The 25213-nt window shown below is 41.5% G+C and overlaps 1 protein-coding gene across 1 annotated transcript; it reads left to right on the plus strand.

Annotated features, from left to right (window-relative positions):
• Positions 1-1599: 1599 nt before the first annotated feature.
• Positions 1600-23657, plus strand: DISP2 (dispatched RND transporter family member 2). The gene is made up of 8 exons (XM_072115302.1): positions 1600-1848; positions 9928-10368; positions 10588-10617; positions 11209-11332; positions 12339-12454; positions 12557-12681; positions 14678-14775; positions 16490-23657. The coding sequence occupies exons 1-8, from the start codon at positions 1790-1792 to the stop codon at positions 19868-19870; spliced, it is 4374 nt and encodes a 1457-aa protein (XP_071971403.1). The 5' UTR covers positions 1600-1789; the 3' UTR covers positions 19871-23657.
• Positions 23658-25213: the final 1556 nt, after the last annotated feature.

The following is a 25213-nucleotide window of genomic DNA, read 5'->3' on the forward strand; positions in this document are numbered from 1 at the left end:
TCATGTCCAGGGCCGACTGGGATTTATATCCCCAGTCATCTGCAGCCAGAGCTCCCCAATAACCACACAGAGTACCCCAGTATTGGTTATTATCTGGGCAAATATATTGGGTTCCTGTGCCAATGGTTGACAGCAAATGCTGCCCTGATGCATGTAGCAAACCATGAGCCCAATTCCTAGCATCACAATCAGCGACCCATGAGAATACTGAAGCACAACTGGAGTTATACCAAAAAGTGATGCCCCTCTATTCCCCTGTTGCAGCTGTTGATGTGTCTAAAGTGATCACAGGGAAAAGGATACAGAAGGAGAGAAATCCTCTTAAGAAAACACCTGCTTTCAAGGGGAGGTATGAATCCATGATGACTTGCCTTCCAGTTTTACTGAAGTGAAGTTGGTGAGAAGCACCTGGAATGGCCCGTCACATCTTGGTTCAAGCGTCCTGCAAGTATGTTTCTTCACCACCTCCCAATCTCAGGGTTGTAACTTATTGCGTTCCCGCAAGGATCCCTGGATTTGGATGTTGTCTTGTATAGAAAGATGGATAATATAGATAGATAGAAAGATACGGTAGATAGATGGATAGATAGATAAAATAGGAAAAAATCCAGCAACACAAACAATACTCCAAAATGGTGGGTGCAAGTTCAATAAGAACCCCTTGTACACTGCTTGAGAAAGGCTCCTTAGGGGCTGAAATGTCGCAATTTTGATGGAATAAATGATCCACTTTTCTTAATCTCTGCCTGTGGGAGTGCTGTTTTTTCCATTTAGATAGATAGATATGGGATGGATAGATAGATAGATAGATAACGAATGGAAAAGGCAGGCAGCACTCCAAGGTTCAAATCAAACGCGAGTGATTTTTATTTACGTTTCGGTGTTGGACACCTTTTTCAAGCCTTTTCCATTTGTTGACTACAAACCAGGATCAAGCCGAAATCCTTGGAGGCATTGCACCCCTCCTTCTCAGGAGTCAGTTTACTGTGCGGACTTGAACTTTTTCCATTTTAGATAGATAGATATGGGATGGATAGATAGATATGAGATAGATAGATAGATAGATATGAGATAGATAGATAGATATGAGATAGATAGATAGATAGATAGGAGATAGATAGATAGGAGATAGATAGGAGATAGGAGATAGATATGAGATGGATAGATATGAGATAGATAGATGATAGATATGAGATGGATAGATATGAGATAGATAGATGATAGATATGAGATAGATAGATAGATAGATATGAGATAGATAGATAGATAGATAGATATGAGATAGATAGATAGATAGATAGATAGATAGATAGATAGATATGGGATGTATAGGTAGATATGAGATAGAGAGATAAATGATAGATAATTACATTTACAAAAAAATAAAACATTAAAGAGTAAGAACACGGTGAACCAATAGGTATTACGACCCTGCTCACAAGAGCTTACAGTCTATAAGACAGATAGATGTGACAGATACATATAGACTATACAGCCCCCCCCGCCTTAGTCTGTGTGTGTGTGGGTGACCTTGCTGTGTATCCGCACCCTCTCCCTGTGTGATAGGCTGCGGCTCTGTCTCTGGGGTTGGCAGTGGGGCCTCCAGCTGTATCCTCCTCCTCCTCCTCCCTGTGTACATATACAGCCTGTGCACACAATGCCTGGCGCAGGGGGCAGCACACATCTCCCCCTGTAGCATTCAGCAGCACAGATGCTGGACAGCTCCCTGCACTCTCAGGGCTGGGGATGCAGATCCATGGATCTCTAGCTCTGCACAGCCTTGGACACTATGGACAGACGCCATTGCCAGGAGGACCATGCTGGTGACAGCCAAAGGGAGGAACCCAGGTAGTCAGAGCGATTCCCCAACCTCATGCATGATCCCCCCTCCGCAGGATGTCTCAGCAGCCATCCCTCCTCTTCTCATCCATCCTCCATCTCCAGGACTGTCACCCATCAATAAAACCCGTCTGTCATTAGTATCACTTTCCGTACGTCCTCATCTCTGTCATGTGTCATCATTGTCTTCATTCTGTATCGTGGTCTATTAATGTCACTGACATCCCGTTAACCCCTTGTGTTCTCCTCCTGCATTGTGTGCCCTTTCATCTTCCCATATGTTACATGTCACTTAGTATCCAGGTGATGTGCGATGATACAGTATCATGGCCTCCCTGAAAGCCATTTATCATGTAGCCATATGTTTGGCGCGTTACGTAAAACGTTCAGGATATGACCCAGTGTTGTTTTGGGGTCCTAAAGAGGTTTTTCTGTTAAATAAAAAAAACCCAGGCCACCTGGAACAGAGGGATGGAGATAAGAAACACTGAAAATATATGGAAAATGGGAAGAAAGTATTCACCTTTCCCTGGCTCCCCGTTCCTATGGCACGCTCCTCCGGGGACCCTCTACGGCCACCAATATATTTAAAGATAAACCCCTTTAAGCAGAGAGCGTTTTTGATTTCGGAACACTATTTCTAGACCCATAACTTCTTATATTTCTCCATTGACTGGGACTTGTTTTTTGCAGGATGAGTTGTATTTAATGTGACGGTCTTATTTGGGATTGCTTATAATATGTCGAAATTTTTTGTGGGGTAAATGGACCAAAAAAATCAGCATATTCACAATCTTGTTTTATCCTTAGTGTTTACTACATTCACCAGGTAGTATACAAGTGAAATGGTTTTGGTATACATTTTTGGTCACTTTTTATTCCATTTTGTCAGGGGGGAAGATTTCATATCTTAATAATTTTCTCAGTTAGCTCTTATCACATGATTTTGAGCTGGAGTAAGCCATTTAGGCATTTTGAAATCATAAAATAATGCTACATTTTTATTTGTTCACAGAATATAATGTAGAATCTCGCGCTCCGTGTATGAGATTTAAATATCAAGTGTTCAAATCGTAATGGTTAATTATTTTTATTTTTTTGCATTTTATAACGTTTAGTATAGTTTTTAGTTCCTCCCACTGGAGACCATGTTTCCGCATTAATATAATACACCATGATTCGTCTGTATTTGATGTGTTATACCTGTCAGTCATCCTATCAGATAACATATACAGATGGGGGACCCTGGTTGTGGAGGAAACACATCTTCATCCTGGTCTGGAGTCTCTGTGGTGCTGATGAGGAGGAGGTTGATTCAGACAAGGATGATGTGGTGCAGTTCCTATGCCTCTACCACCCCCACAATGGATATTTTTGGCGCTTCATGATAACAACCTACCATCAACTACATAGATATTGATTAATACAACATTTGCTCTTAAAGGGGTTTTTCCAAATTATTTTTTCATTTTTTTCTTATAACCCCTCATTATGTGCCTAGTATGACTAACACTGCTAAAAATGTACCCGTGATTCTCAGTGTAAAAAATAAGACAAATACTTTAGTTTCCTTCATACCACATAATGCATTTATTTATAACTCACTTTCCATGTTTTTTTTTTTTGTAAATATGATTGACATGTGTTTGTTGCACTGCAGGCAAAAATAGAATATTTCTTGTTAAAATGTAGTGTAAGTAAATTTGCAGATATAGCAGAGCAGGGTTCTGTTTTAAGAACCGCAACATTGTTGGTGCAGATCAGCTGAGCGTCATATAGAGCAGGAGGAGATTACTAGATTGTACATAGGGTCCTATGCGCAGGCATCATGTTATAGAGCAGGAGGAGCTGATAAGATTGCACATAGGGGCAGATTTACTTACCCGGCCCATTCGCGATCCAGCGGCGCGTTCTCTGCGGTGGATTCGGGTCTTCCGGCGATTCACTAAGGTAGTTCCTCCGATGTCCACCAGGTGGCGCTGCTGCGCTGAAGTTCCCCGGAATGCACTGATCTTCACCAAGCGTGACCAAGTGAAGGTAAGCGCGAGTACCGCAACACTTTTTTTTTTAAAATGCGGCGGATTTTCCGAATGCGTCGGGTTTTCGCTCGGCCACGCCCCCCCCCCCGATTTCCGTTGCGTGCATGCCGGCGCCGATGCCCCAAAATCCGATCGCATGCGCCAAAATCCCGGGGCAATACAGGGAAAATTGGCGCAAATCGGAAATATTCAGGTAACATGTCGGGAAAACGCGAATCGAGCCCTTAGTAAATGACCCCCATAGTGTTCTATCTACAGGCAGCATGTTATAAAGCAGGAGGAGCTGAGCAGATTGTAGATAGACTTTTCATAGAGCAGGAGGAGCTGAGCAGATTGTACATAGAGTCCTATCTGTAGGCAGCATGTTATGGAGCAGGAGGAGCTGAGCCGATTGTACATAGTGTCCTATCTGCAGGCAGCTTGTTATAGAGCAGGAGGAGCTGAGCAGATTGTACATAGTGTCCTATCTGCAAGCAGCATGTTATAGAGCAGGAGGAGCTGGGCAGATTGTACATAGTGTCCTATCTGCAGGCAGGATGTTATAGAGCAGGAGGAGCTGAGCAGATTGTACATAGAGTCCTATCTGCAGGCAGCATGTTATAGAGCAGTAGAAGCTGATCAGATGGTACATAAGAAACCTATAACACACCACCTATAGAGTGGACAGTATCTTCATGGTGTCCCATTTTCCTTTAATGACATTAAATAGTTAATAATGCAGCATCATGGGATGGATTGTAGTTTGCTGTGATGTTAGAGGGCTGGTTATTGACTGTGAGAGTAGCTGTAACCTGTGATTAGTCGGTGTAGGGAATACACAGAAGCTTCTATAGTTTATAGATCTGACATGCAGGATGTGTGTAGCTGTGTACTTAGCCTCTGCCATTCTCAATAATGTCAACCATTTATCTTTTCCTGTTATGTGCAAACCCTTTTATCAGACCGTTCCTATTAACTCTTTCTTGTGTCTCGCTTCTGTTATGAAGTTTGTAAAGGTCACAAGTAAGATTAATCATTTTTTAATAAAGTTTTTTTTTTATTATGGTCTGTGTAACAGCTGGAGATGTCCATAGTTCGGGGGTGGACACACCACCTGTGCAGAGTGGTAGAGGGGGCAGCGGGCGGGCTTTCCATTGTGACTATTGTGTCCCAAGGCCCCGGACCGTCCTATCTACAGTGATTATTGCTCTTGCAGGATTGTTAAAGGGATGGGTCATTCACTAGCAATTATTAGAATAAAATATTAAAAAGAAAAAAAAATCAAACTCATAAAATCTAAAATTCTTTATTATGTCAAAAGAAAATTCACACACAAAAAATAAAAGTAAATATAAAATTATCACAACAATAACAACCAATACCATATAAATAGAGAATTATTTATCTTGTGGGTAAAAAACATTCATGATAAATAATGAATTTTCTTTTTGCTTACCTTAAAGGTGAGTGTGTATCCTAATAAAAACTACAGCTCGTTCTGCAAAAAGCAAGCCCCTAGATTCTGTATTTAAGCCTATGGTGGTGATATAAGCATATGGATTTAATGATGTGGTGAAATAATGAAAAAGAAAACAAACCTTTTTTATTGTGCAAAAGTAGTAATAGTAATAAAAGTAGAAACACATGCGTTAACATGGCGTTTTGTAAACGGAAATGTTTACTGTGATGTGATTAGGCAATCACTTCTCCTTGGCTGTTGTAATGCAATGAAAAACGGCTCGTTAGGCTCTGCCCACTAAGAAGAGCCGGCTCTTCTGGCTCCTGAACGGCTCCCTATTAAATACATAATAGGAAGCCGCAGGCCAGTCAGTCACCCCAATTGTATCGGGTTAAAGGTTAGGGGCAGGGTTAAGTGAGCCATCGGCTCACTGAGTGCAGCCGGCTCACATCGTTCACGAACAAGAGCCGGCTCTTAGACCCAGCTCATTTGCGAATGACACATCACTAGTAAACGCAGCACTAGTGGTAAGTGTGACTGGACCCTTACAGTTCATGCACCTGTGTGACATCACATGACCATGGACAGATTTCTATCCACTGGAAGGAAACATAGAGACTTTCTATCGAATAACAGCAAGCAGAGATCTAGAAAACCGTGAGGAATTGATACAGAAAGTATATTGGAGAATTGTATAACTTTTCCTTATACAAACCATAGAAATTATGTGCAGAAAGTGGAGAGTTGCTTTACCCTATGCAGTAATGCTCAGCTATTTTTTGATACTGACGATGGGGGACATACATCAGGGCCAGTTTTTGGAGGGGTGGGACACTCTTCATACACCGCGTTGAATCATATTGAGTGATATTGAGTCCCACTAGCAAATGACCCATTCAGAGAAGTGACGGTTCTACCCGCACCTGTCAGGTATTTGTGACTTATCACTAAACTTGACTCATCTCATGTGAACATTAGGTGAGAAGAGTCACATTTGCTGGACTTTGAAGGAGATTTTTTTAATATGTAAAAAGGCGAGATCCCATGAGGTCCCTGAGATGGGACCAGTGTCAGACTGGGTTCCCTTAAGCCCACCAGAGAAAATCAATCTTGGGGCCCACTCTTCATTATCACCCAGGAAATAGACTTAAGCAGCCTTCAAATTGTGTTGTTTTTGATGGACCTCTGGGGTTCAGTATTGGTTTGAGCCAGGGCCCACCGGAGGATCCTCTGGTACTCTGGTGGGCCAGTCTGACACTGGATGGGACCACCTCTCACTATTAGTCACTTCTATCATTTTGCCAGCTTTCTTTATCCCTCTATGTCAATAACTGGAAAAACTATGGATGCAACAACAATAAAAACAGATCAGCCCAAAATAGCTGCATCCACAATGGGTTAAATATTCAGATCAGGTCTAAGCATCTTTCCTGAAATGGGAGTTATTTTTACCCGCGCACCGAGGAAGGATCCAATCTTAATTACAGATTTCGAGTGTCTTAGTAAGTGAGCCAAGATGCCGAGCTACTGCCAGGCGCTAGTAATGGGGTCGTGAGGCTTTAATATCTCATCCAGAATGTTAATAGACATTTTACTAAGTCCAAACTGGTGTAAAAATACCCAGGGGCACTTCTCTTTACTCTGGGTTGTCTACATATTTAGAACGCAGTATATATCGGCACTATATATGAAGGTCCTACTAGAACTATCGCAGCTACAAAACTGAAAAATGGTTCAGAAACTTCCCCAAAAACTGGAACCACTAAATAAAGGGAACCGTACACCAGGTTGTACCCCACTGAACTACTACCCCCATCAGGTAGGGTATGAAATGTCCTTTCAAAAATATCCTTTTTATGTGAAAGGTCACTCGCTTCCCTATAAAAAAAGGCATACCTAGAAATATGCTTTTTGTATCATATTGAAGATAAGAATCTCATTGTTCCGTTTCTGGCTACTGAACTGGACATACTGGTAGTGAAAAAATAGGCGGGAACTGGATCATATCACTGCATGCATTTATATTCCAGGATAGTAGCTAGACTTAGAGCAGGCTGGTGTGTGAGATCAGTGCGTTACAATTCCAGCTGCAATCCTGGAATTTACATGCATTTTCACAGTTCTGCTGCAACACAGATCTCCAGGACTTCCAGGCAGGTCAGTTCCATACACACATAATTGGTTGTGAGGCATGGTAAGGCTTCAAAAGAGGAATATTTTGCATTGTGGTTCTTCACTCTATATTGGATCCACATCTTTGATGTCTTTACAAATAAACGTCTTAATTCCAGACCTATAGCTGTTAAAAATAGTCCTGTGTATACGATACTGGGTGCTGGCAGTGCAACAACCCATGTACAACAAGATATTTTGTGACTTTTAGTGACACAGTGATACAGTCACCACAACCTATAACTTTTAACTTACCTAAATTAGTTGTTGCATAATACACACAGTGATGTCACAGTACAGAGATAATACACACAGTGATGTCACAGTACAGGGATAATACACACAGTGATGTCACAGTACAGGGATAATACACACAGTGATGTCACAGTACAGGGATAATACACACAGTGATGTCACAGTACAGGGATAATACACACAGTGATGTCACAGTACAGGGATAATACACACAGTGATGTCACAGTACAGGGATAATACACACAGTGATGTCACAGTACAGGGATAATACACACAGTGTTGTCACAGTACAGGGATAATACACACAGTGTTGTCACAGTACAGGGATAATACACACAGTGATGTCACAGTACAGGGATAATACACACAGTGATGTCACAGTACAGGGATAATACACACAGTGATGTCACAGTACAGGGATAATACACACAGTGATGTCACAGTATAGAGATAATACACACAGTGATGTCACAGTACAGGGATAATACACAGTGATGTCACAGTACAGGGATAATACACACAGTGATACCACAGTACAGGGATAATACACAAAGTGATGTCACAGTACAGGGATAATACACACAGTGATGTCACAGTACAGGGATAATACACACAGTGATGTCACAGTACAGAGATAATACACACAGTGATGTCACAGTACAGGGATAAAGCAAATCACAAGATTACAACAAACAGCTAAAATCCAGGCAACTGATGTTTTATACATCTTTAAATCTTCTGTGACCCTTTCCTATAAGTTTGTGGCTCCATTAGTTGTTAGGCCCATGCCATGAATTACCCATTCCATGAGCCTAAACTTCTCCCTGAAACTGGGATCCCCTTTCTTTCTATAGTGTATTTACATGATGTAATTGGATAGATAGGAGGCAACACGGAATAAATCACTGTTACTTGCTTCCAACAAATACATGATTACACATGGAGCTGAAGAAGAGATTACAGTTTTGGAGATTGTTTATTTCCTTAAAAAAAAATCTGTTCTGCACTTCATTATCCGGCAGATGTAGATTCCTGAGGACTGAGCTATCTCATCACATGGAGCCGGGACGTCAGGGGATTAGTAGATAAACCAGTGCTCCATCCTACAGAGAAGCCTTTCCCATTGGCCACAGGTTTAGAAATGTTTAATTACACTGAGTACTGAGCAATTAATATGGATGATAATTACAGCACTAACGTGACGGGGCTTGTCCCAGAGCTGCTGCCGCCATAACTCTGTATTAAACATTAAAACTGAACGCCCTAGTAAGAGCTTATTATCAGACCTGAACGATATCCATTGTGCCAAGCAGAAAACGTGAGAACTAAACAATAATACATGATGGTGATAGCATCCAATTCTCATGGACAGATGGAGGTCACATGACCATCTGCCGCCATTTTATGGTCAGGAATCTCTGGCTGCTGAGGTAAAAGCTTCACTTTACATATCAAAAAACTGGAGCAGAACTATTACTAGATGTATATTGGTAAATTACCTCATATCCTCCTCCCCCCACACACACACTTAGGGTGCGTTCACATCGCAATCAGCTTAGAGGTGGTTTTAGGTGCAGTTTTGTCAATTGAACAGGTGAAAGACATGAACTGAACGAGTGAATGACATTTGTGGAGCAGGTTTCCCCTTCAAAATCAAATTCACTCGTTCAGTTCATGTCTTTCACCTGTTCAATTGACAAAACTGCACCTAAAACCACCTCAAATCTGATTGCGATGCAGTTTTAACTGCAACGTGTGAACGCACCCTCAAAGTCAAATTCGCCTGTTCAGTTCATGTCTTTCACCCGTTAAATTGACAAAACTGCACCTAAAACCACCTCAAAGCTGATTGCGATGCAGTTTTAACTGCAACGTGTGAACGCACCCTTACAAAAACATGAGGTAAAGAGGCCTCACAGAATGCCTAATGCACTTATTATTCTCTGAGGTAATCCAAAAGACACACAAAATCTAGGACTTATGATGTCTCTGTCACCAGTCCCTTGAAATTAGAGATACATGTGATGATGTGTGCATGACTTGGCCACGTCCAATATTTACAGTCATACTCCGAGTCAAACAAGTTGACATGTTGGTTCAATGTCAATGACCACCCTTACTGAGGATTTCAATAAGGTATGTTTTATACTAGACATAACTTTCTTACATTGTCTTACTTCTCAGAAATCTAATGGATGACGGAAATTATGAAGACGGTGAAAAGGAGAAAATAGAATTGGGCAATATATCCCCAAACCCTACATCTCTACAGAAGGTCCACCATAGCTTCCTGAAGGAGTCACCCAACTGCACGAAAGACCATCTTTCTCCATCCAGCCACTACCACCCACCCTCCATGAATAGGTCCAATGGACAGTTGTCACCTCATGGATGTGACACGCGGCAACATCAAAAGTGCTGCCATTGCAGTCACCCAGAGGGGAAACTAAGTTACACCGTACCACAACTGCCCAGGCACGAGGACAGGAAGACCCTGTGCTCCCATCAATCCAGTGTAAATACTTCCACGGATGTCTCACATCAGACCACTGACTGTATCTGGAAGCAGTGGACGAATGACCGGAGGGCAAACCAACCAATGCAACACCATGTAGTAACTGTAAGGTAAATAGGTTACAGTCTATGGAGTAACGAGAGGTTTAGAGGTCCAAAATCTGTGAAGGTCCTAGCCTAGCATAGGTTCTTTACACTACTGCTGTGTTTTGTTGAGATGTTTGTTGTGTGGATGTATTAGACTTGTATAAACTGTAGTTTTATTTAATTTTGTATTGCCTCTTGTAACATATTTGACCCATACTAATATCATGTTTGGTTCTCTTAAAGGCATGATAAAGCATTAAGGATGCCAAAAAGGTATGTCTTATAATCCGCTTATAACACTGCACTACGTATGTGAATATGGTTTGTTGTGAGAAATTATAGAATTATAATTCTATATAGCGTCCCCCCTAGTGACATGACAATGAAGTCTGGAGGCCTGGTCCAAGGACACTGTTCAGTCTGTAAAATATTTTATGGACTAGATATGCCAGTGTCAAGGGACCTAAAGGGCATCTTAGATGCCTAAAGGAAAGCTTAGTACTGTGACCTGTAGTACTTTATTGGATATATCTATAATCTTGTTTGTATACCTCTTGTGCATGCCGAGGGTCTCCATGGTTACAGACAACAAACAAACCCTTTGCTGTCAGATTATGAAGTGATACTCCATGTCACCTGTCAATCAACTTTGACAGATTGGAGTATATATTGCATATCATATCAAAAGCATAAAACCCCTTTGCATTCAAACACAATTGTGTATATATATATATTATATATATATATATATATATATATATATATATATATGTACATATATACTGTACCAGGGGATAAAGGCATCTCATTGTTATCAGTCTCTGTCGGCGATAAAACATTCATGTTTTTGTGATTTGCTTCCAGTTATTCTCAGCTGATAAGTGACTGGCCTCTACCCGTCTTGGCAGTGTGTTTGCTCCTTATTCTGGTGTGTACTTTGGCAGGACTACTGGTTGGACCAATGCCAGACTTTTCCAACCCATTCATGGTGAGTTTTCTCCAGCTGGAAACTACACATGTTAAACGCTTAGGGGACAAAGCAGACACATCTCACATGACATAGGCCAAATTCCTTCTCACAATGCCTACACGTACCCTCCAGGAATGGATTACAAGGGGAATACACAGAATTTATATCCACAATTTCATAGAAATTATAAAAAAAAAACAGCAGCTAGAGATAACTGCAAACTAAAACTATATATCAAAAAGCGCCAAAACTACCAAAGCTTGATTATAATTCGATGGAACCACCATCCATATCTGATCAAGGAGCTAGCACTGAGCAGCTGTGGATTATAATAAGGAAAATTTGGGGTGGTAACCTAGGACCCAAGGCTTCTGAAGAGTCTATGGTTCCTTAAACCATCCACCAAGTTGGATACCGGCCTAAAGAGATAATAAGGTCAGGGACCTCCAGCCCTGAAATCCTCATACATGTGTTCCCGCATACAAGAGCCCAATGGTCTTCCGATGGTCTGTAGAACTAAACACAAACAGAAGTAACCTGGTTCTGGTACCATATGTCGCCATTACATGTCAAACATGTTAAAAAAATAAGCTCCTACAATGTTCATTCAGTCCAGGGTCCATGGCAGTTTTAATCTACCCCTGACTACGTGGATCGGCATAAACAAAGGGCATGGAGCCAACGGCTACCAGCTTCCTGTCCCATTCCTGGTTGTTATGATGGACCAAACACTGTGATCCATGCCTTGCGTTTATGATGGACTGAGCAGCTGATAGCTTGTGGATGGACCATCAATTATAATTCTGGTAAAGTGGGATGCTAAAATATCCCCCCATTGTGCTCAGAGTGGTCCAGTAATAAAAATAAGGAGTAGACAGGAAATCAGTGTAATATGAGGGTCCGGGCAGCATTTGGAGGGTGGGTCGTTTATACATCAAGATGTATATGAAACAGGCTAGTCCTAGAAAACCCTTTCCGAAATGTGATTTTTCTTATTGTTACACCTTTTTTCATCACTTTGTAGGGTTTTGAGCCTCGAGATACAGACATTGGAAGGAAACTAACAACATGGAAAAATATCCAGAGCAGCACCGGCTACAAGAAGGTTTTGTCTCTGTATCCACACGGGGAGAAGAGCAGGTATAGAAGAGCCGTCAACTTATGAATACTGGATATATAATCTGGTACAGCTAAAGGTGTCAATTATAGTGCAAATATATATGTATATATGTATCTTCTCAGCTTGGACAACCTCGATTTTACCAGAAGAAACGAGAAGTTGTTTCAGCTGACCAAAAGAGACACTCGTCATCGTAGGATGGTGGAGCAGAAAGATGGCGTGGATGGGTTTTTCTGTGGATCCCCGTGTAAGTATAGACATCATTAGACATCTCATAATGATAGCACATACAGCTTTGGTATTTGCAAACATGTAATAATATATCATAGAAATTATTTTTAAAGAAATTCAATATCTGGGAAATTAACCTAAAGCTGTTGGAATCTAAGTCAGGTCATGTAGCTTTCATATATAGTTTATAGCAGTGGTCTCTTTCTATAGGATATTGGGGGTCATTTACTAAGGGCCCGATTCGCATTTTCCTGACGTGTTACCCGAATATTTCCGATTTGCGCCGATTTTCCCTGTATTGCCCCGGGATTTTGACACACGCAATCGGATTGCGTATTCGGAAAAACCGCCGCATTTAAAAACTGAAAATGTGTCGCGGAGCTTGCACTTACCTTCACTCAGCCGGCCTCGGTAAACTCCAGTGCGTTCCGATGCTCTTCAGCGCAGCAGCGCCACCTGGTGGACGGAGGAGGAACTGCCTTAGTGAATCCCGGCCGGACCCAAATCCACAGCAGAGAATGCGCTGCTGGATTCGCGAATGGGCCTGGTAAGTAAATCTGCCCCATTGACTTCTTAAAGGGAACCCGTCAGCAGAAATTGACCTACTAAACCATTATCAGTCTGTTGCAAAGCAGCTGAACACCTTCCAGATTGTGTTACTTTTATGGCCCAGTGGGACACATTCACTAAAGTGCTTGAGCTAGTCTTCTGTCAGAATTTGCAAGTTCTTTCTGCATTTAAAGAAAATATACCATTTCTTTTCATGCATTATGAAGCAAACATACCTTGAGAATGCTGTAGCTACACTGATGCAGAAGTGGTATCCGGGCGCCAGATCACAAGCCCCATATTAAAGACGCACCAAAAAAAAGTGCAATGCAGGGAGCACCAGGAGAACGTGCACCACAAATCCTGAATCTGGCGCCCCCTGCACACTACACAGGACACTGCACATAGTACCCACTGCACTGTTCTTAATAAATGCGTCCCAGTGTGTATAAAGTCAAGGAGACAGAGATTCTAACACTGAAGTCAAGCTCTCTCTTCCTCAAAAGGCCCCTTCCCTGTAATCGATGGACCTGCATCCAGAGGCATCACTAACCACATCTCCTGATGTCCGATACATGATCACAGAGGACGAGGCATCAGAGCTCCACACTTGATTTCATTGTTAAACTCTCCGCCTCCTTGACTTTCTACAACCAATTTCAACATCTCAATTCAAAGTTGATTTTTGAGATAATGCCACTACACAGGGCATTATCTCAAAAAGTATCTAGAGAGTATTACAATGTTTGACAATATACTGGTAGTGGTTTATTAGGCTGATGACAGGTTCCCTTTAAGGGCCAACTAAGGCTAAGGTGGTGTATATATTGATGGTGTAGGGGAAATGTACTGTAGTAACATACATTGCTTATAAAAATGTGGGATTATAAGACATACACAAGTTAACCTATAATGTACAATTACAACAGTCAACATTCAGACAATGAACAACCTCAACAAAAATATCTTTGTTCGAACTTCATAAAAATTATTTTACTTTAACAAAACACTTATTTTACCCAAAATGGGACCCTTAAATGGATTGTCCACTGTCTCTTGAAAATTGATGTAGTTTGTGCAAATAAAAGTTATAAAATGTTCCAATTCTAGATCAATTCAATTTCTCTGCTTGCTGTCATTCTATAGAGAGAACCTCCTCTATATAGTTTGGGCTCCAGTCATTAGGCCTACAGAACAAGAGTAGTTGTCTATCATGACTAAAAGTGGATCTTCAGCCCTAAAACTTACACCACATGACATTTATATGTCCCTAACTAGAGGTAGAAGTAATCAACACCCGCAATTAAGTGCCCACCCATTAAAGGCCCTAGAAGCAATAATCACAGGCATTAAGGACCCTGCTAAATACCAATGAGAATCAAAAACAGCTACAGATGGGTGTCTCTTCTTTTTGTTTTAACCAGGTTTTATTACAAGGTTTTATATGTATTTTCTTTTTTTAGCAAAGAGCTATTCACAGCTGGTCTTCATGTCCAAAACCGCAGGAAGTTTATGGAACCTGCAAGCGATCCAGTCTATGTGCCGGATAGAGAAAGAGAAGGTTAGTACCATGTACACCTTTCATATGTGGGGTCAGTAAGGGTTGGTGAGGCCTGTAGGGACATGTGTATCCCCAGATTATTATTTCATGATCAGGGGCGTAACTAGGAGAGACAGGGCCCCAGAGCAGGGCCCCCTCCACCCCCTAGTATAGATATTGGTATACTCATACAATTATATACTTACACGCACACATTTATGCACTGATACATACATTTGTACACTTACACAGTTCTCCTAGTAGTTGCTCGGGAAAGGAGGTGGCAGGAATTAGAGATGAGAGATTCCTAGTCTTGTCGTTCTGCTGTCCCCTCCCTCTCCCACGACATTTCTTATCTGAGCTGCCGATTCAAGCCTTGTACTGTGGATGATCTGCACTGTAATATACATACAATGCTGTACAATGTGCAGCAATGTGCATTCTTTAGTGTGCCAGTTAGGATGTCGAGGCCCCCTGACACTGCGGGCCCCACAGCAGCTGCTATGGCTGTCACCACTGTAGTTAACCCCCCGTTTATGATTTTCCCATTACTTTGGCAGATCAATTTCTTTTTTGCCTCTAGACTAGTCTGATTCTATAGGTATTTCCATCCATTTGTGCTAGATACCATAGAAGAGAAGGCCAATGGATACACATCTCCATTATGTATAATCACGACCCTCCTCTGCACCAGATACACGAGGAAGTGACAGCCTCCTTGTGTATCTGGATGTATCACCGGCGTAGACTTGCGCTATTACCTGTGTCCATTCAAGCCTGAATGAGTGCAGGCTATAGTGCATAGACCCTCTATAGTCCACTCTGCGACCAGGCACAACCCCTTCATACCCATTAATGGTTACTTTGCATAAAGGGGTAATAATTGCAATTCCTGTATAGAAATTTTTCTCCATTGTTTTGTTAAAGGAATACAGCATCTGTTAACTATGTAAACTTCCAGTGACTGTAAATCTGTCCCTGTTCAAGTAATGAAGCTTTATAAAGAATGGCAGCAAGCAGAGATCTAGAAAACTATAAGGAATTAATATGGAAAGTATATTGGAAAATTGTATAACCTTTAATTACACAAAACAATAACAATTATTTGCTGAAATGAGACAACCCCTTTAGAGAGAACACAAGGCATTATTGGAACTTTGGGCAACATAACTTTGACTTAGCTTCAGGGCAGAAACAAGGAGAGGCTAGTCTCCTCCCAATTCACTGCTGCTGAAGGAGAGAAATGCCATAACTCTGAAAAGAAAAGGGCAAACCGCACAATATGGGCATCATTCTGATTTTTTAAGGGGGGAATATCATATCATATCTTAATTTGGTAAAAAAAATTGACATTGTTGTTATGCTTTAAAATAAAGGTAAAAAAGAATTAAATCAGCGTGAAAAAGCGCTGTGTGAACATACTCTAGGATTGGAAAAGCCCATGAGAGTATCAGCGGAACTGTAGGCACAGGCTCTAAATAATGATAAGATTCTAAGATACCATTTCTATTGGGAGGTGCAAGAGCCATCAACGGCTTTTAGGGACTATTTCTTTTAGATTAACTTCAAAATATTATAGGTTATTTAAGCTTTTTGCTGCTACTAGGGGACGCACAGGTTCATGAATGCAGGATGGGTCTTAAGGATCATCACCTGTAGTCTAACACTAGGATATTGATGGGAATACTTTTGTCTTCAGTCTATGACTTTGATGTTTTCTCTGTTTCCTTTGCAGATCCGCTCACATCCCACTTTTTCTGAGCTGTGTGAACTCAACGACAACAAGGAGTGCTGTCCTAGCTGGTCTCTTGGAAACTACATATCCGTATTGTATAACCGGTCTTCTTGTCTAGACATCACACAGAGCGATATTTCCCACACGTTGGTCCTGCTGCGTTCCTGTGCACCCGATTACCACAGAGGAGCCCTCACCCCGTCCTGCATAGGTTCCCGTACGGAGAGGGAAAAACATTCCCAGTGTGCCAAAGTGCCTGAAAAGTGCACGCGATCCAGCGCAGTGTATCAGCTGCTCCATTTTCTAGTTGACGGGGACTTTTTAAGCCCCCAAACCACAGATTACCAAGTCCCATCTCTGAAATACAGCTTGTTGTTCTTACCGGCCAAAAAAGGTTCATCCATGATGGACATTTACGTGGACAACTTAGAGTCCTGGGATCTACTAGATAACTACACAGCAGTCACTGGTATGGACTTGGGGTTAAAGCAGAAACTTTTCCAGCACTATCTTGCTTTGGATACCGTGTATCCCATCCTGGCAATATTGGCTATTTTTCTAAGTATGTCTTTTTACCTACATTCCTTTTTTATCACTTTTATGGTCCTGATGTCGGTTGTCGGCTCCTTGATGATATCCTTCTTTTTGTACAAACTGGTCTTTCGGATGACTTTCTTTCCCTTTGTGAACCTGATCGCAGTGATCATCCTTAGTAGTATCTGTGCTAACCATACTTTCGTGTTCCTCGACCTCTGGAACCTGAGCAAAATCCAACACTCAGCGGCCGGCATGCTACAATGGGTAAAACAAACTATGCACCACTTTGTATATCTTATGCTGGTATCTTGTTTGACGACCGCAGCTGCTTTCTATGCCAGTTACCTGAGTAGTATTACCTCAATTCGTTGTTTTTCCATTTACATGGGAACGTCCGTACTGGTCAACATGACATTCATGATCACATGGCTACCCGCCACCATGGTCCTTTATGAAAGATACATCGTAGTCAACTGCACTCACAAAACTGAAGATTACTGGAACACCAATGGACATAAGAGAATCTTTCAAAATTTTTACCAAAAACTTAAGAGTTTACACAGCACCCTTACTGAAACATCAAAACTACTTTTTGAGAAGCTCCTTCCATGTGGAGTGATAAAGTTCCGATACATCTGGATTTGCTGGTTTGCTGCCTTGGCAGCAGGTGGGGTATATATTGCTTGCGTGAGCCCAAAATTAAAGCTGCCATCATCAGACATGTCTTCAGGTCAAGTGTTTCGACTGAGCCATCCATTTGAGAGATACGATGCCGAATACTGCCACCAGTTCATGTTTGAACGTCAGGAACACGGAGAAGGACAACATATGCCAATTACACTGATATGGGGTATCAAGCCTGTGGATAATGGAGACCATCTAAATCCTGAGATGAATGGGACTCTCATCAGGGATACTACTTTTAGCATCCACAGTGCCGATGATCAGAGATGGCTTATGGAACTTTGTCAAAAGGTGAAAAACCAAAGTTTTTACTTTGCCAATCAGGATAAAAAACCAAACATCTGCTTCATGGAAGATTTCCACAGGTGGATGGAAAGTCGACAGTGTTCACAGACTGACCAAAACCATAATCTATGCTGTAACCAATTTTCATTTCCATATTCAAGTGATTTACTTCACCACTGCATAAAAATGATGGTGACAGAACAAGGAGGGGGCGGTCCTGAGGCCTACGATATAGGACCCAGGTTTGACGCTGAAGGGAACTTGACTGCCTTGGTTCTGGAATTTCAGACGACATATCACTACAGTTTCAATTATAGCAAAAGCAGGAAATTCTACAATACGTTGAACAATTGGCTACTGAACGAGTTAAAAAACGCTCCTCGGGGGCTGCAAAACGGATGGTTTACCAGCAACTTCTCTCTTTTTAACCTCCAGCATACGTTGAGTACGGAGATCATGATGGTAACCGGCTTTGCAGTTGCGATTTCATTTGTAGTCCTCCTGCTTACTACCTGGAACGTCTTACTCAGTTTATTCTCTGTCGCCACCATAGGAGGCTCGGTTCTGGTCACTGTTGGTCTTTTAGTTCTTTTGGAGTGGCAACTAAACGTAGTAGAATCCTTGTTCGTTGCGGCAGCTGTTGGTCTATCCATTGACTTTACTGTAAATTACTGCATTTCCTATCATATATGTCCCCATTCTGACCGACTCAGCCGAGTGGCATTCTCTTTGAAGCAAATGAGTTGTGCCACCGCAATGGGAGCCTCCACAATGTTTTCTGCGGGGGTCATAATGTTACCCGCAACGGTTCTGGCCTACAGGAAACTGGGAATATTTATAATGATGATAAAATGTATTAGCTGTGGCTTTGCCACTTTCTTTTTCCAGTCACTTTGCTGCTTCTTTGGCCCAGAAAAGAATTGCGGACAAATACTGTGGCCTTGTACCAATGTCTTAAAGGACTGTCCTCATGATCCAAGGTTAAATGGCACTTTTGCTTGTGGTGGGAACGAGAAGCAGAGCAGGTTGAGGAAAGTTCAAGAATCAAACACAGAAAATGAACAATATGAGCTTCAGCCCTTAGCCAGGAACTTAAGTGATAGTTTTGACAACAGTACTACAACTAGTAAGCTCTCCAAACGTCCTTCGATTCTATCTGAAGATATGCAGATTTCGGAAAATAAGTGCCACAGAATAGTATCTCAGCAGAGTCAAAAAGAAGTTGAGGATTTTCAGGTTAATGCAACTGGACAAAAGGGATTTAATCAATTTCCAGCTTTGCAGACCTCCTCTCCTTATAGGCAAAGCAGCTTTGAAGATAACGCCAAGAAGTCTGAAGAGTCATGCAGTCAATGCATTTACCAGAGGATGAACAGCAAGACTTGGAATGGATCTGTGGTGGATCACATCCACATCCACAACACAGAATCTAGTAACCTGGAAAGTCCTAAAATCACCAGCCCCACGCATTATTCCCCAGACAGAAATGTCCACATGTTTGAATATTCTAGGTGCCTCTGTTCAGTGGGTAGTTCCTTCGATGCCCTTGACTCGAACGAAACTTGTCTTAGCGATTTTGACCAGAGTTCAAAACTGGCTGACTCAACAAGGTGCTCCCCCGATTTTCTTGATGTACCCGATTCCCCCTGCCACAGTGAAAGGGGGCATTTGAATGGGAAGAGAGAAACGTTAAGACTGGCCTTGAGGGAAACCGTGTTTGATTCCCCTACATCCTCAAAACAGACTAATATGTTATGGAAAATCCAGTCAAACCAAGATAGCGACTCCCCTGTTGTTCTACCTAACAGCAAACCAGATATGCCGGATGTCTGGATTAAGAGGACTAATGAACATGGTTCTGGATGTATTAGCTGAAATGTCCATGTACTTTTTATATAGGAACTTAACGTATTTCCAATTGTCTAACGTCCTGTGGGTACTGGTAGGAACTGACTATTGTGTTACCTACATGAAGGCCATCTCCATTCTTGCTTTTTTTAGTCATTTAGATGTTATTTACCTTTGATATAGGAATATCAGGCTAAAATGATTAAATGATTCCATTGGATCATCGGTGGTAGTAACAACTGTGTGATGCTGTAGAAAGGACAAGTGATGCTATGTACCCAGATTAAAGCAGGAATGGTACAGGACACCATCTCTTAATATTCTGGGGTTCTGAATGATAACTTTAAAGAATGACTAGCTCTGTGCCATTATAGACATGACAGCTCATCCATGATGGTCTCGACCCAATGGGCGTTTCATGTTGTGATTATTTAGCTCCTACAGGGAAGGCACTGGTTCTTTTAGAAGAGACCAAGCTGATACATGGTGACTCATGGGAAAAGTATGAAAATTAGATCTCCAATCCATTGTTGTCTGTTTTGGTTCAGATGAGGTAGGTGTCCTTCTGCCAGAGGAGTGGACCTCATTACTAAGTATAAGGACTAACTAAGACTAACATATCTTTTTTGAGTATTTCATTTGTACTTTAGTGGAAAGCCACAATTTTTTGGTACACACAATGCATTGTATATATTTAGTAAATGGCTAACAATAGAGTGGAGACTTTATTAATCGAGTTATAGTAGTTACAAGATAAGCCATAATAGAGTATTGCTAAGGAACCTATGGAGACTAGTTTGCAGCTACTCCACCAGCTCATCTTATCTAAGGTAGGTTAAGGTGGTCTCAAAAATGCTACCTATATCTCTGGTTAACAGAGTCTAAGGCTACCCCTAGTTTTTCACAAGAGATCACTGAAATGTAGGAGGGATCCAGGTTGTGCCTCCATAGTAAGGTGTCAGACTACAGGTGTAGGTAGATGGCCAAACCTCCAAAGGTCCAGCTTCCAAAACTCCAGCAGACCAATAAAAATTCAGCAGCTCCTAACCTTTTTTCAATGAAAGTACAAGTATGTGTTTGGCCAAGCCAAGACTCCATGTACAAGGAGCTGCTTTTTGACTAACATCAACTGAAAGCCACCTGTAGTCTTGTGAATGTGGCTGCAGGTCTAACCAGAAGTACAATTTCTCATATCTTAAATGTTGGTTTATGTGCAACTGAAAGCAGTTTAAGGAGATACCCACTACTTTCTGTGAATATAAAGTACTATTTCTGGTAGCATAACTACAACCTTCAAGAGTCAAGGGTTTGGTTCCAGCTCTTACACCACCTTCTGTTATGGCACTGACATATGATGTACCATGTAGGACAGGTCACTGCTGCAGCCAATCACTGGCCTCCGTGGTAGGACATCTTTTCACATGCTGAGGCCAGTCATTGTCTGCCATGGTGACCTGCCCTCCAAAGGAACTTCACAAGACTACACCAGGACAGGAGCTTCAGCAGCCAAAATAAGGATGTAACACAGAACCCATGTGAAATATGCAAATACGTTTACCAGGATAGGACAGAATTCCCTTAGAGGAGCATCAATGGCTGTAAGTCTCCACGTGCCTGCAAGAAGGCCTTGATTGGCAAAGTCTCCATAAGGAGAACTCTTACTTCCCAACCACAGAACTCATGAGATATACAAATGAGATAACTGTCGTCCAATCTCTCCTTCATATATTTGCATGTGTAGTGAAAGGAGGAAGGCGCTTCCAGACTTCTATGGCAGTGACTAGTCTCCAAAGAACAGAAAGTTTGGGCAGTGGAAGTTTTAACATGATCCAAAATACATATGTGTGCTGATCCAAGCTGATGAGAATGGTCTTGAATGATTTAGCTATAGTTGGCCAACAATGGTCTTATATCCATCCAAAATGTTGGTTTTTACCCACAATGACTACAAGAAATCAATTCTGTGTATTTTAGTAGTTAGTCAATGAACACATTGAAGTCCATATCGGCCATTACAGTTTCTTTACACTGATGTGCTCTATAGCCATAGCCAGTGTCAGACTGGGTTCCTTAGGCCCACCAGAGAAAATCAAGCCGGGGGCCCACTCTTCATTATCACCCCAGGAAATATACTAGAATATATATAGAAGTCTCCAAATTGTGTTGTTTTCTGATGGACCTCTGGGGTTCAGTTTTGGGTTGAGACAGGTCCCACCATAGGATCCTCTGGTACTCTGGTGGGTCAGTCCGACACTGTCCGACACCACTGTCTGACACTGGCTATGGCTATACAGCACATCAGTGTAAACAAACTGTAATGGCCGATATGGACAACACCAATTTAACTATGGCCCATAGTTAAATTGGTCCTTATTCTGCCCCACGCAAACCCCTTCAACTTCGTAGTTTTTAAATCTGAACTAAAATAGTATGTGCCTTAGATGATTTGGCAAATGTCAAAACCCACATAGTTTTTGCCATACTTTTTGCTCTCCTTTATGTTCATTTCACATCTATATATACCATCTACATATCCATTAGTACAAATCAAGCAATGTTATACACACCAGGAAGTAAGAAAAGTACATACTGCCACTATAATACACTGGTGACTGCATAAAGAGACTTTGGATTGTGCCTTTATGTAATATATATAATCATTCATTATTAATTGCCCTAAATTTTTACTAGTTTCTACAACTATGCACCCACCCCAACGTGTTGCATTTTAGGCTACTATATGCATCCTATGCCCAATACAATAAGTCTCAGAAGGTGATCCAACACATTCAAATGTACCGGTCTACTTAAAGCTCCCTCTAGTGGTAGCATCAGGATGTCATAAATCTAGCATGGTGTGAAATGCAGGAATAACCAGTAATAACCTGGCCTTTTTGTCACTCTTGAACAATATTTATATGACTGTTGCAGCCCATTACTAGTCTCAGCTTCCATAATGGCCACTGAGGCCAGTGATTGAAGTGCAGTGGTTGTTCAGGTACCCAATGAGATGGAAACATCTGAGGAGATTTGACCAACATAGGTTAATTTTTTTATCATGCTTTCTTAATCATGCTTTCTTAAAATTGTGACTAACCCTATTAATCAGAGCATAGTCTCAGCCCTCTCATTTATTGATAATGTTTTCACAGCTTTACTTGTGGGGACCAATAGAATAGTGGACATTCAGATGTATATATATATATATAATCAAGATTCTGGGCAGGGCCCCCAATGTTCAGGTACTATGTAATACGGGGATTTCATATCTGGCAGGGGGCATTAGGGCCCTGGTGTAAATGCTACCCCTGCCCCCTCTCTGGCACTTCCGTGAGCTGGATACTCTTTAATATCATCTTCAATATCCATCAAGAAGTTGGAAATGTGACTTCATTAAAAAAAAATATATACAAAGTTTTATATAACAAGTAAAAGTATTTCTGCACAATTTTGATCATTGTTTTCATGATTTTTTACAAATTATTTTTCAGTAATATCTCTAATTATTCTTCAATCCTACATTTACCTGAAATTCTTTGTCTTAGCAAATCAACAAATTTATGCAAAAAAAAATCAACAGATCAGTCCTAGGACATTGGGTAATTTTGTCATTTCTATGGTAGCCTTTGTGTAAGAAATCATAAAACAGAAAAAATGTAACAAATTCCATTCTTAGAAGATTTCAATAAGTCTGTAAACGTGTTCTACATTTCTATGGTATCTGCTGATATACGTAATGTTCTTATGACAATTTCATAGAAATCTGTAATAATGTGATACATAAATATAATGTAATTCAGAACAGTCTCTTGCTGTGTGTATCCGTGCCTTATGACATCTATCTACTAATGTTTAAGAACATTTGGAAATCATTTTCATTGTTTTTCACAGACTTACAATGTCTTGGGGGTTGTCAGGAGGTTAAAAGCAATGCTGCTTTATTCCAAAAACACAGCCAGTGAATCAATTTCTCCTGTTGTGCAAATTAAAAAGACAACAGGTAGACATTATGGCAATTAGCAAGACAACCTCTATAAAGAAATGGTTCTGTAGGTGGGGACCACAGACCATTTCACTGTTCTCATCTTCTTTGGCTGTTGTTTTGGTCACTTCTGCATTTTGTCCTTTCTTTCACCCCTAGAGGAAGCATGATGCCTACAAGTCACAGACGTTGCCTGTCCAGGATGGCACATCCAATGCGGGCTGTGACCAGAAGGTTAGCAGTGTCTGTGAGGACAGTGTCCAGTATATTGTCCAGTACACTAGGAGACATGGAAGAAGATGTAGGAGAGCAACTACACAGCAGCAAATGGTCCCGACGTCCACAAGAAGAACACCAAGATTGGCAGAATTTGCCACTAGTGCCCTGTGCTCTTCACAAATGAGAGTAGGTTCGCACTGAGCACATGTGACAGACATGAAAAAATATGGAGATGCTGTGGAAAGCAATCCGTTGGCTGCAACATCCTTCAGCATGACCGGTTTGGCAGTGGGTCAGAAATGGTGTAAGGTGGCATTCCTTTGGAGGGCCGCACAGCCCTCCAGGTGCACGCCAGAGATAGTAAGTAATGGGGGTAAGGGGATATGTGGAAAAACCAAACATAGAAAATCGCCATTATAATAGAAAAGTGAAGTAGTACAGGTAGAGAGCAGTACATGACTTGTAGCACAGGTAGAGGGCAGTACAGGACATGTAGCACAGGTAGAGAGCAGTACAGTACATGTGGTACAGGTAGAGAGCAGTACAGTACATGTAGTACAGATAGAGGGCAGTACATTACATATAGTACAGGTAGAGGGCAGTACAGTACATGTAGTACATGTAAAGAACAGTACAAGACGTAGTACAGGTAGAGAGCAGTACAGTACATGTAGTACAGGTAGAGGGCAGTACAGTACATGTAGTACTGATAGAGGGCAGTACATTACATATAGTACAGGTAGAGGGCAGTACAGTACATGTAGTACATGTAGAGGGCAGTACAAGACGTAGTACAGGTAGAGAGCAGTACAGTACATGTAGTACAGGTAGAGGGAAGTACAGTACATGTAGTACAGGTAGAGGGCAGTAAAGTACGTGTAGTACAGTTAGAGAGCTGTACAGTACATGTAGTACATGGAGAGAGCAGTACAGTACATGTAGTACAGGTAGAGGGCAGTGCAGTACATGTAGTACAAGTAGAGGGCTGTACAGTACAAGTAGTACAGGTAGAGCGCAGTACAGTACATGTAGTTCAAGTAGAGGGCAGTACAGTACATGTAGTACTGATAGAGGGCAGTACATTACATATAGTACAGGTAGAGGGCAGTACAGTACATGTAGTACATGTAGAGGGCAGTACAAGACGTAGTACAGGTAGAGAGCAGTAC

Source organism: Engystomops pustulosus, chromosome 7, assembly GCF_040894005.1.
Source record: "Engystomops pustulosus chromosome 7, aEngPut4.maternal, whole genome shotgun sequence".
Taxonomy (NCBI): Eukaryota; Metazoa; Chordata; class Amphibia; order Anura; family Leptodactylidae; genus Engystomops; species Engystomops pustulosus.